General features: G+C 39.5%; 1 protein-coding gene across 2 annotated transcripts in view; it reads left to right on the forward strand.

Annotated features, from left to right (window-relative positions):
• LOC127624682 (ubiquitin-associated protein 2-like) overlaps positions 1–12,507 on the forward strand; it is a 35,191-nt gene extending 22,684 nt beyond the window's left edge. The window contains exons 14-27 of one of the 2 annotated variants that reach the window (XM_052099514.1): positions 585–778; positions 1,245–1,491; positions 2,908–2,947; positions 3,087–3,258; positions 4,108–4,165; positions 4,253–4,454; positions 6,099–6,187; positions 6,502–6,552; positions 6,857–6,938; positions 8,833–9,189; positions 9,326–9,430; positions 9,629–9,696; positions 9,839–10,030; positions 11,747–12,507. In XM_052099514.1, coding sequence (XP_051955474.1) covers positions 585–778; positions 1,245–1,491; positions 2,908–2,947; positions 3,087–3,258; positions 4,108–4,165; positions 4,253–4,454; positions 6,099–6,187; positions 6,502–6,552; positions 6,857–6,938; positions 8,833–9,189; positions 9,326–9,430; positions 9,629–9,696; positions 9,839–10,030; positions 11,747–11,842 — 1,953 coding nt within the window. In that variant the 3' untranslated portion in view covers positions 11,843–12,507. The remainder of the gene's footprint in view (positions 1–584; positions 779–1,244; positions 1,492–2,907; positions 2,948–3,086; positions 3,259–4,107; positions 4,166–4,252; positions 4,455–6,098; positions 6,188–6,501; positions 6,553–6,856; positions 6,939–8,832; positions 9,190–9,325; positions 9,431–9,628; positions 9,697–9,838; positions 10,031–11,746) is intronic. The other variant, XM_052099513.1, reaches the window with a different exon arrangement.
• Positions 12,508–14,740: the final 2,233 nt, after the last annotated feature.

A 14,740-nucleotide genomic window follows, 5' to 3' on the forward strand; every position in this document is an offset into this window, starting at 1 on the left:
CTAGTGAGAAGGTCCCCTGTATAATCAACAGCATTAGCTGGGAAAGCATTAGCTTTCTTTCATATGTAAGCAAAATGGATAACTGAAATATACCCATATGAATTGATACGTGAAATCAGATTCGATGGGTTTTCCATACCAGAATGGAGCCAGGTGGTCGAAGGACAGGAGTTGAAAAATAAGAGTGATTGCTTACAGCGGTTACATTTTGATGAAAAATTATGAAAAGGGTTTTTTCTTGTTTGGAATAATGAGCATTGAATGAATCATTCACATACTACACATAATCGTGTATTAAGAAAGTAAATGGAATCAATTGGGATTTCATGTTGATTTTGAATGTAATTGCTTTCAAGAAGATTTGTAAGGCAAAGTTCAGAAATTACTAATCATGAGCAGAAGTTATTTTGTACTTTTTTAACAGGATACATGTTGTGTACCTTTACAACATATTAAGTCTATATATGTTACACAATTGTACATTGTATGTGATGGTTTTCAAGTTTTGTCGGTATTAACAAAATATAGTGCTAAACTTAAAACGCACTGTCTGAGGGGCTTTTTGTGTGTTTGCACACGTTCAGATTCCCTCCTCTGCGGTAGAGATGCCCGGCTCAGCAGATGTGTCTGGTTTAAATGTGCAGTTTGGTGCTCTGGACTTCGGTTCGGAATCTGCCCTGCCGGACTTTAGCCAGTCTGAGAACTGCAATAGTGAACCCATGAGGGAGTCTGCTGTGGTTCCTCAATCACAGAGCAGCCTTTATTCTAATCCTATCAGGTCAGTCAATGAAACAAACAACTAATTGAATGTTATTTCACCCAAAGATGAAATTTGACAGTGTTTAGTCACCCTAATGTTGTTCCAAACCCAAATGACTGACTGACTTCCATGGAACACAAAAATTGATGTTAGGCAGTTTTTAGTCTCAGTCACTTTTAGTTTCTTTTGTGTTCTAAGTCATACAGGTTGGGAACAATATGAAGATTAGTAAATAATTATACAATTTTCATTTTTGGGTGAAAACATTTATGAAAACAAAATGGTCTTGCTTGTGTCTGATTACTCTTTTAAAGTAAATATATAAAATTAATTTTGCGTGTTTTTTTATTTTTTCCAAGTAGTGTATCAAGTGCTGTTTTTCCCTGATCTCTGAACGCATGGCATTTTTCAAACCATTGTTGTTTTTTGTTACAAAAGCTTTCCGTTCCGCATGCTAATAAGTTTCCTGTGATCTGCCCTGCAGTGAATCTCTGGCCAGTCCAGTCCCATTGCTGCTGCCTCTGGCCTCCTCTGACACCATCTACCCCTCTCCCTCGGTGCCTGTCCCCAGCCTTGTCCCCTCCCACACCAACCCCAAACTGGTCACAGTCCCCACTTGCTCATCCTCCTCTTCCTCTGCTGCATCATCGGCGGGTAACAGCTTTGACTGTGGTGTTACTCACTCAAGACTGACCTTCTCTCAGAGCAAGGAGCCCTCTGGACCTGTGACGGTGGGTGCTGAGACGCACGCTCACATTCATGAAACTTATGTAATTTAATTTGTTTTAGACATTTTTCAGTTTTGGAGTTTAACTACTAAATCTAAATTTGTCGGTTTATGGGTTAGGTCAACCAAAAATTCTTTCTTTTTTATACACCCTCAATGTGTTTCAAACCCGTGGGATTTTTTTATTTCATGGAACACAAAAAGAGAGATATTGGAAAATGTTCTCTTTTTCTTAATGGGGATTGGGAATGTAGAGCACAAAGAAAGACAAAAAGGCACCGTAAATGTAGCCCATATAACTCATGCAATATTCCAAGTCTTCTGAAACCATACAAATAAGGAACAGACTAAAATTGGATTAATTCACTGAAAATATTCCCCTCTGTCATAGCTCACAAATCTTATTCTTGTCAGATATTGATACATTATGCCAGGTCAATTGTGCACAAATCGTAAAAAAGCAATGACTTGTGACATCTTGATGTCATCTAAATGTGCCATTTTCAATTTTAATGTGTGCTAGATAGAGAATTGAGAAGTACAGACTTAAAGGTATAGTTAACCTAAACATGATATTACTTTCTTCTGCAGAACACAAATTAAGATTTTTAGAAGAATATCTTGGCTCTTAAGGTCCAGACAATGAAAATATTTGTTGCGTAGAAACTTGAATTTCCAGTTTAAAGTAATCTGTAAGACTCCAGGGGTAAATCCATACCTTAAGAAGCTATATGATTGGTGTGGGTGAGAAACAGATCAACATTTAAGTCCCTTTTTACTATAAATCTACACCGTTGACTAGCCCCGACCAAGGTGTTGATATGCATGAAGAATGCAAATCGGCAAAAAACAAAAAGAAGAATGTGGAGATTTATTGTGAAAAAGGACTTGAATGTTGATCTGTTTCTCATCCACACCTATTTTATCGCTTCTGAAGACATGGATTTCACCACTAGAATTACTTTTATGCTGCCTTTATGTGATTTTTGGGGATTCATAGTTCTGGCCACCATTCACTGGTATTGTATGGACCCATAGAGCTGAGATAGGCTTAAAAAAAATCTTAATTTGTGTTCAGCAGAAGAAAGTAAGTCATACAGTCATCTGGGATGGCATGAGGATGAGTAAACGATAAGAGAATTGTAATTGTTTTGGTGAACAATCCTTTTAAATTTATGTCTGTTCCCCACACAAAGCTATCTAATGACTTAAAAATACTTCGGAGCGTAGTGCACAGATCGTATGGTGCTTCACAGCCTCAGTCCCCATTATTGATAGATGCACTCTAGCTGGACATTCTGTGAAATAACTTCCATGGAAGAAAGCAAGTCAAATGGGTTTGAAAAGACACTAGTGTGAGTAAATTATTTTTGGGAGACTTTATACTTCACAATGCTTTGTGTGTTTGTCACTCTGACAGAACGGTTTTAATGGTGTGCGGACCTCTGCTGCTTTAGACAGTAAGTCAAACTCTGGTTTTACTCTTCTTTCTGTGTTCTGGATTAGAGTGGGGTTTAAGCTATTACTTAAAACACTCTTTAACTGCTTTTGTTTATTTATTATATGACACACATTTATGCCATCCTCCTCTCCCCTCAGCTACATCGAGTTCCTCCACTCCAAAACGAGAATCTCCATCTCTGGTCAACAGCACAAGTGTTGCCCCCTCTGTCCCATCTTCTCTGTTGCCCCCTTCTGTTACCCCACACAGCTCTTCTCTGCCCTGTCCGGCTTCTGAGATTTCTTCTGCCAACTTACCTCCCCTCAGCAGGTGAGCAAGTAGTAGCTTTTTTGTATCATACATACATTTTAAATTGAAGACGCCATGAAACTTCATGGGTTGGGGATGGCAAACTAACTGATGCACATCGCAAAACATATTTCATTAATATAATACATCACGTTGGACCACTGTATCTTAATTGGATCACAATTGAAACTGCAGCGAAACCCAGTGTTTCCATGAAAGACCATATGTGCGACCGGTTCTAATTTCTCTTGCATGATTCACATCACATTACTGCACATCATAGAAGCTTTTTTTTTTTTTTAAATGTTGGTTTTAGAGGATCCACTTATTTATGACCATGCTTCTTTAATTGAACTAAAGGAAGTTATATAAATGCACAAATAAAAATAATAATAAAAAAAGGATGCAATCATCCAAAATATCTTTGCAATAATGTGAAGATAAAGAATTGTGCTATATTGATATATGGTTGTATTGGCAGCCCTATTCACACATTTAACCTACATAATGTGAGATATTTCTAAATGAGGAAAAAAAATGAAGTGGGCAAAGATGTAGGGTGGAAATGATTTTTTTTCCCATCAGGATTTGATTGGATTGTAAAAAATGGACTGATATTATTTTTATATAACCTTGGTTATTTCATCAGAAATAGAAGTATTTTCAGAGGATGAATATGAAAGTATGTTTTTATAAGATTAGGAAAACATAATATTTGTTATATGTTTAGAATAAGACCAAGCACATTTATTTAGAAAGTAACTGTAGTCAATTTTTATTTGTTTTCATGGGAAGAATGTTTGGTCTTATGCCTCATATCCAATGATGGGGCTGATTATATCTGTAAATCTCTGTCTCTTTCTCCTGTAGTCACTTGAACAGTGGCCATTCCTCTGTCTCGGCACTTTGCACCACTTCTTCACTTGCAGTGAGTTTTTCAGGGCACACAGACACGCACAATCTCCTCGCCATCTCCACTGTCTCTAACACCACCTCTGTTTGTATGTTTCCACAGTATACAAGTGTGGACAGTGTGAACTCTCTTGCTCCCTCGTCGATGCCGTTCTCCCTGTCTGTGTCCGCTCCGCCCAGCAACAGTATGAGCAGCTCAATGAGTGGCAGCAACAGTCTGCATGGGTCTGGAGCTCTGGGTCAGGGCACAAATGGTATCATGCCTTCTGGTGTAAGGACCACCCAGCTACTGTCTTCCTCCAGTGGTGAGAGAGCACTCGCATGGAGATTCATTTGATCATACCTTACAAAATTATACTAGCTCAAGTAAGATACCAAGTAGTATCACAAAATATAATTTTATTTATGTTCTTAATTATTGGCTTGCTTGTTTAAAGCATGGTAGAGACACTAATTTATAAGACGCAGTCCTTATGTATGTTATTGTTTTTACTGTGCTTGCTACTTATCCAAGTAATTTTTGCATGAAAATAATACAGACAACAAAAAGAAGAAAACAAATCCCACAGACTTGCATTGAATGAGCGACACAAGCAGCATCAGAATGGCATATATTTGGGGGTTGGCACTTTAATCTAGCTTTTATGTTATTGCAGACATAACTTTGACAAAAATTTAAATTTGTTTTGATCCAAAAAAAAAAGTACTGAGTAATAATGAAACTATCATTTTAAAAATGTTGTAACACTGCCATTATTTTAAAGGTTGGGTACTGCAGTACTACCATACACACACCTAGATGTTTCTAAACCATTTTAATGGGCAGAAGTCTGTAAAGGCCCCAGCACACTCACAGAGAAGTTCTTCTTAATTATTTGCTCTGAGCCAAACAGAAGTTCGAAACAGCTGAGCAATGATATACTGTTTGCGAACATTCAGACACTGGTAACGCTATGGGGAGGTGTTTAGTGGTACATTTAAATATGAGGATGCTCAAGACTACATGTAAAACATTAACTAATATGACATTAAATTTGATTATCAATGACTTCATGCAACACTCTGAGTAGAATTCACCCAGTATCAGTAAGAGGCATATCTTTCTTTGGGCAGATGTGTAAATGGCTTTTGTCTGCAGATGCCACATGAGTGAGTGGGCACTTTATTCCTTTAGTAGACTAATTAGTTTAAATTTAAACAAATACAATTTAATTGCATGACATGTTCTTGGAAAATGTCTCTACATGAACGATCATAGAGGTGTAGGTAAGTTTGCACCATTTACATTTATGCATTTGGCAGACACTTTTATCCAAAGTGACTTACAGTGCACTTATTACAGGGACAATCCCCCCGGAGCAACCTGGAGTTAAGGGCCTTGCTCAAGGGCCCAACAGTGGCATCTTGGTGGTGCTGGGGCTTGAACCCCTGACCATCTGGTCAGTAACCCTGAGCCTCAACCACTGAGCCACCACTGCCCCATACTGAGCCACCACTGCCCCATTAATACCTCTGAACGCCTGTGTTCATGTTGACCAATCTTAACTGAATGAATGGGAATTAGCTGTTGGCCTCAAATTAGGTGGAGCTCAAGGTAGACCAATGGCAGAAGAAGTTTTCCTGGAAGTTTGCCCTGGCAAGTAGCTACAAGCCACTGAAACAAGCTCAAAAACACCTTATTTTTGGCCAGATTTAGTTTTAAATGATGTCACACCTGTTTATTCTTCGATTTTGTAGGAAGTGTGCTGGGGCCATAATTGTCCTGTCTACATGTGTACAAAGTGCATTCAAGCATCCATTCATATTTATATAAAAAAAAAACAACAACCTGAAAATGTGCTTATCCTTTCATGTGCCACTTTTGCATTTAAGACTTCACCCCATCCATAACTCCCTTAGAAAATGTAGACATGTAGATTCACTAATCTATCTCATCTGTCTGACTTTAGGTAAAGCTCCTAATTTGTCTCAGGGAGTACCTCCACTGTTACCTAACCAGTACATCATGGGACCTGGGGGTCTGCTGCCCGCCTACCCAGTAAGAACCCCCATCTCTTAAATCAAAACAGATTTAAAACAGATTTCACTCTTCTAGAAAGCAGCTGGATCATTTTTTTTTGCGTCCAGTTTGTTTGGGGTTGCGTTTTAATGTTGTTGCATTTGTTTATGGTGTATTGCGTAATGGAATTACAAATGGTGCGCGTCTGAATGAAAAATTATTACAGATTTGTTTTTGCTGTGTATACATAATCTCACCCGGTATGAGTGCTGAGTCTGTGCAGTATGTGAGTAATTGAATACTGAATATTGTAAATTTATCATCTATAATGCTCTGTTGTTTATGTTCAACAGCAGATTTATGGCTATGAAGACCTTCATATGCTCCAATCCAGAGTACCAATGGTGAGTCAGATTCTCATAATTAAACCCAAATGTTAATCCACTTGACCTAGGCCAGTCGAAATCATTACATACTGGCCTGATCACAATTATTTTATGTAATCATGACTATTTGAGTTAACTATAATCATTGTGATCAACAGTGTCAATAAATGACAAATTTTAAGAAGTATACATACTAGAGTATGCTTAAACAGCGACATGAACAAAACTAGAATTAAATATAAAATCAAAATTATTTGTATGAAATTGAATCACCAGCTGTGTTTTCAGTCTGCAATCTTTTCAAATTCGTTGATCACTGTAGGATTATTATGGAATCGCATTCCCAGGGCCAACTGCTACGCTGTCTGGCAGAGACGGGAGCCTTGCCAGCAACCCTTACTCAGGTACTACACTTGATTGATTAGTTACTTTTTATTGATCTGTGAACTTTGATTCATATAGAGAAACATGCCATTAACAGGAAAATATAAATTAATTCTAAAAAATATTATTGAAAGCGCTAATCACTTCAATGTTCCTCTAAGATTGCATCTGGGGCCTCAGTTGTAAGGTGTTACCTAGTTTTTACAAAAATGTGTGTGCACAAGAATATGCAGGCAATTATTTTAAAGTGCAAATACGGCATCTTCGCAACACTGATCCCTTTTCTAAATCGTAATTTGGTAAATGGCCTGCACGTATAGAGTGCTTTTTTAACCTTTTAACCGTTTAAGAACACTTCGGCATGTGGTGTCATGTGGGCCAGAATTCGACTCGCCAACCCTGCTATTAGTTGCCAACACGCTCTACCACCTGAGCCACAGCCACCCCAGTAATTTGTGCAAGATTTTTTGCACAATCACAAGATTTGAATGCAACGCATTCTCCTATCTGAAAATAATGTTGTTAGACTTGGGTAAAAAAAAATCCAATTAATCTTTATTTGAACAAATCTGATTCATCTGAAGTCACAAAGTTGATCTTTTATGCCTCACACGCTACACGACTTTCAAAGATGTCAGATCATGGTACCATTCATATTACACAACTGTCTGTCTTGTCATGGATGTCATGTTGCATGTTTCAAATTACACAACGAATCGGCGACAGGGATGAACACATTACAAAACTTTTCACTATTGACGAATCCCCGACGACTCTGCTTGGACTCCAAATTACGTTTCACAACATACTAAAACAAATGCATGATCATGTTATGCATATCAGAATATGATGTGTATGTTTTTAATCATATATTTTATTGGTTACAATATTAAAAATTATCTCCTACTGAAAAATTGACCTATTTGCTTACCTGACTGTCCAAGAGAATTATCAACTCTTCTCATTCTCCTTCCGGTTGTGGTACAGTTCAGATGAAACATCAAATAGGCGCTGATGCTCCTGCCAATGTTTCACTTTTCACATTTTAGCCACTACACCACCTTGAGGACTTGGGTATTGGGCATTCTGAATTGGGGAGAAAAGGAGAGAGAAAAAAAAGAAAAAAACTTAATAGCACATTGACATAAGTATTCAGACCCTTAACTCAGTACTAAGTTGAAGCACCTTTTGCAGTGATTACAGCCTCAGGTATTTTTGGGTATGATGTAACAAGCTTTGCACACCTGTATTTGGCCATTCTTCTCTGCAGATCCTCTCAAGCTCTGTCAGGTTGGAAGGGGACCGTCATTGGACTGCCATTTTTAGGTCTCTCCTGAAATGTTTGATTGGGTTGAAGTCCAGTCTCTGGCTGGGCCACTCAAGGACATTATCAGAGTTGTCCCTAAGCCATTGTTGCATTGTCTTGTCTGTGTGCTTAGTCCTGTTGGAATGTGAACCTTAGGCCCAGTCTGATGTCCTGAGCGCTCTGGACCATGTTCTCATTATGGATATCTCTGTATATTGCTGCATTAAGCTTTTCTTCATCCCTGCAGTCCAAGCGGGCTTTCATGTGTCTTGCACTGAGGAGAGTCTGCCGTCTGGCCACTTTGCCATAAAGCCCAGATCGGTGGAGTGTTGCAGTAATGGTTGTCCTTGTGCAAGTTTCTCCCATCTCCACACATGATCTCTGGAGCTCAACCAGAGTGACCATCGGGTTTTTGGTTACCTCTCTTACAAAGGCCCTTCTTCTACTTAATATAACCCAAATTACTTGAAATCAAATTAAATTTGGATCGGATAAAGAACTTGTAAATCAGAATCGAATCAGGAAATCCATATTGATACCCAGCCCTACCTCTTGGTATTTTGGTAAAACAACAGATTCTCTAATCCTTTTCTCTCCACTTACTGTAGGTGACATCACAAAGTTTGGTCGAGGTGAATCCACCTCACCAGCACCCTCTACCAGTCTGTCTGCAGCTCACGCCCCACAGACAGCGCAGCCTCTGCAGGCTCAGAATCAAGGACAGGGCCAGCCTCAGGGCCACCACAATACCCAGCAGACCTTCCTAAATGCTGCTCTGCCTCCCGGATACAGCTACACGGGCCTCCCCTACTACCCCGGGATGCCCGGCATGCCCAGTGCATTCCAGTATGGCCCCACTATGTTCGTGCCCCCTGCCTCCGCCAAGCAGCATGGCATGGGGCTCAGCAACCCCACGACTCCATTCCAGCAGCCCAGTGGCTATGGCCAGCACGCCTTCAGCTCAGGTGAGTACAGCTTAACCAGGTCAACATTTATGCTGTCACATAAATATTGGCTTAATCATAGAGTAAACGCACCAACATTTAGATGAAATGTTGTATACTCAGCTGTGAGTTTGTTTAAAGTATTGTTTCTTTCAAGGGTATGATGACCTGACGCAAGGCCCCGCAGGAACGGAGTACAGTAAAGGCTACATTAACTCCTCTCAAACACAGGCCAAATCTGTTGCCACTGGCCCAGTAAAAGGTACAAGCAAACATCTCTATCTTCAGAAGCTTTTATGCGTTTAATTCACTTAAAGGAAAAGTCCCGAAATATGACATTTTGTATTATTTACTCATCCAAGGGGAATGGAGGGAAGGTTTGGAGCAATATTAGGGTGAGAAATAATGAAAGAATTTCCATGTTATATTTCAATGTAAAAATTAATTTCTTACATTTCAGGTATCTCTGTGACGTCTAGCAATTCTGGGGTGCCAGACATCAGTGGAACTGTTTACAATAAGACTCCGGTAAAACTTGCCTTCCTCTACAACATCCATCCAAATAAACAAACCTCTTCCTGTAGTTTCTAATATTTTTAAAGAATACATTTATGTCATATAATAATGTGTGTGTGTATATATAATGACTAACACTGTTTTTCTCCTGCAGTCATTCGATAAGCAGGGTTTCCATACTGGCACGCCTCCTCCCTTCAACCTCCCCTCGGCTCTGGGTGGAACAGGAACTTTGACCCCTGGTGCGGCCCCCGGTTACGCTCCCGCTCCATTCCTTCACATTCTGCCGCCCCACCAGCAGCCCCACTCACAGCTGCTCCACCATCACCTCACCCAAGATGGACAGGTCAGTCTCTTTCATAATTATTCTCACTCTGTACCTATTTTTTCAGTCGGTTAAGGCTGTTTCAGTTTGCATGAAACATTTCAAATGAAATTATGCATCTCAACTTATTCACATCAAGTTTGAATTATTGGTGTTTTTTTCTTTTATTTAAAGTTTTAGGTAATATACATTTTGACTGTTCGTTCAGGTTTTTATTCAGATAACTTTAAAACTTTACATTTTGGCATCTGTTGTGAAATAGTTTTGGTATAAAAAAAAAACTTTTTCAACTTGCAGACAGCTTTTTACAGAAAGATTCAATGTTTTTCCACTCAATGTTGATGGCTTCAAATAGTTAAAAGGTGTTTACGGTTCAAATCTGGACTCTGACCAGAACAAAACATGAGACTGATGGACTTGTTCTCAAGCCATTTCTTGGTAGTCTTTACAGTGTTGTCAGGTGCATTGTGAAAAATAACATCTGGGCATTCCTCCTCAGAAAACAACTTTTTTTTTATTGTGGCAAGCAAGCCTTTCTGCAATATTCTCCTGTACTCCAAAGCATTCATTTAATTTTCACAGTGAATAGCTCATAAGTACCAGCAGCTGAAAAGGCTTCCTATACCATGACACCTCTTCCTCCATGCTTCACTGTGGTAGAGATGCATTCACTATTGTATTTCTCACCAGATCTTCTAGAGCATCACCATGCAACTCAAATGTAATTCATCACGCCACACAACTCTACTGAACAACTCTGAATCAAGCTTTCCATATTCTGCCAAAGACTTCATTCTGTCTTTGTTTTTCTGAGACAGCAATGACCTTTTAACACATCTTCTAGACATAAAACCTGCATTAGATGACCTTCTGGTTATTGTTCTTCTCGAAAGAGTTGTTTTCTGAGGTCTTGAATTCTGCTGACAGGCTTTTTCCCTGTTTTTGAGAGTTTCAGCAGGTGCTCATCCCTGCATGAAGAGGCTTTGGGCCTTCCAGATCCTTTATTTCTGGCAACATCACCTGTTGATTCAATGCATTGACCTATTCTCTTAATAGCTGAATAGAGAAATAGGGATTTTCTCTGTCTTTAGTCTTGTAAATTTCAGAATAGCTACAGTTGGCCTGTCACAGACTAGCCATGTGGTTTCTCACAGCAATCCCTGCATGATACTTTGCTTTTTTGGAGCAGATTTTCTCTTTACCTTGGAACCCACAACACTGCATAGATCTCACCTGGCTCTATCACTCCTGGATCCATTTATGAGCTTTTTATCAGGCCTTTGAACTAATGACTTTACCTTTAAGAAAAAAAAACAACATCCCAGAAGATACAATTGTGTACAGAATATAAGACATGTGTTAAAGTTTGAATTTTATAATGATTGGACCTTTGCATTCAAGACTATTTAAATTAATTTCCCTGTTTCCAGCTTTTCCCAAACAGTTCACTGCAGACAAAGTTAATGACCAAATGGTGGCACAGAAGTGCACCAGGAGTGCATTTGTTTAATTCTGGCTAATTTCCTGAGCAATGATTTGTTGTGGAGACCGTTAAAAGTTTAATGTTTTGCCGTTTTGGGCGTGGCCCATTTTTTTTTGGCCCAGGATTGTATTATATCAACATGATTGCAAATACAAATGTGTCAAGACCGTAATATTTCACCCTCATCATGAATAAAGATAATCTTGGCCAAGGCTTGTAAACTCAGTTGTCTAATTATGTGCTTGCTCTTGCAGGGTGGGCCGAGCCAGAGAAGCCAGTCCAGCACCATGCAGCAGAAGACCCAGGTCAACAAGTCCAACTATGGCAGCTCCCCATACTGGGGCAACTGAGCGCAATCAACAGAGCAGGTGTCGTCTCGCACCTGACGATGTGCCGAGCAGAAGGGCAACCATACACACTACCATCATCCTCCTCTCACCTCCCCTTTTCAAAGTTTTGGCTGTTGTATGTAAAGTATATTTATGTATGTATTTATACAGTCTATATGTATTGGTAGGATTTAAAATGTGTTTTTTTTCTGCATTTTGTTTTTGAAGGATGATTTTTTTTTTTTTTTTATCATTGCTAAATGGTTGAGTGTTTGATGACAGAGAAGTGATAACTTAACAGAAGGGTTAATATACTTGAACCAGAGCAGGCATCATGACTAAAAACATGGGAGTTTTTATTTTTTGTATTATACATCTAATAATGTATGTAGATTATTGCTAAGCTTGATCACTTGATGAAGCCTTTTTTTAAACTTTTGTATTTTGGCCTTCCCCTTCACATGTGATCTTTTCTAACGAGGGGGATTTTAATTTCAGTGCTTAATTTGTTCCCTCTGCACTTCATTTGTGACCCTCATCAACAAATTGGCAAAAAGGTAGCATTTTAGATCAGATTTCATTTTAACATTGGTTTTACCCTTGTCAAAATAAAACTGTCCAGTTTATTTGGTTCTGGCTGATTCTTGAGAAATCTACTTATCACAAACAGCATTAACAAGGATACATTTCATTTATTAAAAAATAGTATATCAACACAATTGCCTCCTTGATTTGTTGCATGAAAATCAAAAAGCCAAACTGACATTTACAAATGCTCTTTCAATTATTATGCTATGTACCAAAAAATCCTTTAAAAAAGAAAAACCATGCTTGCACGAGGCCTGAAATCATTGAATTATTCTCTGCTTTTTAACATTAAACCATAGATTGAAGATCCTACTCTATATATCGTTTACATTTTTGTAGAACATGATCATTTAAAAACAGGGTTTCCACAACTTTTGGCTGATGAACTGCCATTACATGTACAAGGACTTATAGAGATTCAGTATTTTAAACTGAGCATTTAAGACAGGGGTCCCCAAACTACGGCCCGCGGGCCGAATACGGCCCGCCCCCACATTTGGACCGGTCCTCTGAACAAAGCCATGCAGAGAAATATTTTTACAATTTAATTTTAAATATGTTTTAATCATATCATATTTGTATTTGATAATACATATTGGCTTTCAAAATAAAATTTCCCTTAGTTATAATTATTAAAGTAGCCAAATTATTTGTTAGATTCACCCGGATTAACGTTCCGTCGTGATCGAGCGCGTGCACGCGATCCAGCAAGAAAATTTAAAGTGACAACAAAATGGCCAAACGGTTGGGAAAGAGAAAAGTTGATTCAGAATGCAGGGTATTTAACCAAAAGTGGACAAGTGATTATTTTTTTTAAATGAGAGCAGACAAAGTGTCGAAGCTAAAAAGTGGACTATCTGTGGACTATCTGCTGGACGGCAAACCCAGTTGAACCAGTCATCCATTCGAGCTAGCTTTCAGGTAGCTAAACTAATTGCAACCTGCGGTAGGCCATTCAGTGATGGTGAGTTCGTAAAGAAATGTATGAATGCTGTTGCGGAGGAGGTGTGCCCCGATAAGAAAGACGTCTTAAATGCGGCGAGTCTGTCCGCAAGTACAATCACCAGACGAATTGAAGAAATGGGGTATAATATGCCCAGCTGAAGGAAAAAGTGAAAGAATTAGATTTTTTTGCATTAGCGCTGGATGAAAGTAATGACGTGCAGGACACGGCACAGCTGCTCATTTTTCTTCGCGGAGTTAGCTCAAACTTTGAAGTGTCCGAGGAGCTGGCAGCCCTAAAAAGTCTCAAAGGTACTACGACAGGGGAGGATATTTTTGGTAAAGTGTGCCAAACGATAGAAGAGTTGGATCTAGACTGGTCTAAGCTGGCCAGCATCACGACTGACGGAGCTCCTAGTATGGTTGGCGCGTCAAGGGGACTGATAGGACGCATGAATAGAGAAATGGAGGAAAGAGGTCTCATGCCCCCTTTACAAGTACACTGCCTAATTCACCAGCAAGCACTGTGCTGCAAAGTTCTGAAGTGGGAATCGATTATGAAAGTGGTGGTGTCATGTATAAACTTCATCAGAGCAAACGGACTTAAACACAGGCAGTTCCAAGTCTTTCTGTCCGAGCTGGAGTCTTCTCACGGAGATGTGCTTTACCACACAGAAGTCTAGATGGTTAAGCCGGGGCAGAGTTTTGAGGCGTTTTTACGAGCTGCTACCCGAAATCAATGTTTTTCTTCTGACAAAGGGCAAAACTGTCCCAGAACTGATCGACACAAAATGGAAATGGGACCTCGCCTTTTTAACAGATGTGACAGAAATGTTGAATGGCCTCAACGTGCAGCTCCAAGGCAAGGGGAAACTAATATGTGACATGTATTCCCACATAAAAGCATTTGAGGTGAAACTAGCACTGCTTGTGGGACAAGTGCAAAAGCAAGACTTCACCCAGCTCCCTGTTACCCAAAGCCTCTCAGCTGAGAAACCAGTGTTCCCATTCCCAGCTGAAAAGTCAGTGGAAGCGCTGGAAATGCTGAAGGCGGAGTTTGATGTGCGATTCCGTCTGAAAGACGCGTTTAAGCCCAACAGTCTCATTGAATACTATACTGCCCTCCCTAACGAGACCTACCCAAACATCAGAAGGAATGCAATGAAGATGTCCACACTTTTTGGCAGCACATATATCTGTGAGCAAACCTTTTCACGCATGAAACTGATGAAAAATCCGATGAGATCAAGACTCACTGATGAACATTTGCATCAGTCTTTGAGACTGGCTGTGACAGGAACCTGACATTGGACTTCTCACCAGCCAGAAACAAGCCCATAGTTCACACTGATTAGCCTAATACGCATGAGTAAGTAAATAATTTGATTT

This window comes from Xyrauchen texanus, chromosome 31, assembly GCF_025860055.1.
Source record: "Xyrauchen texanus isolate HMW12.3.18 chromosome 31, RBS_HiC_50CHRs, whole genome shotgun sequence".
NCBI classification, from domain to species: domain Eukaryota; kingdom Metazoa; phylum Chordata; class Actinopteri; order Cypriniformes; family Catostomidae; genus Xyrauchen; species Xyrauchen texanus.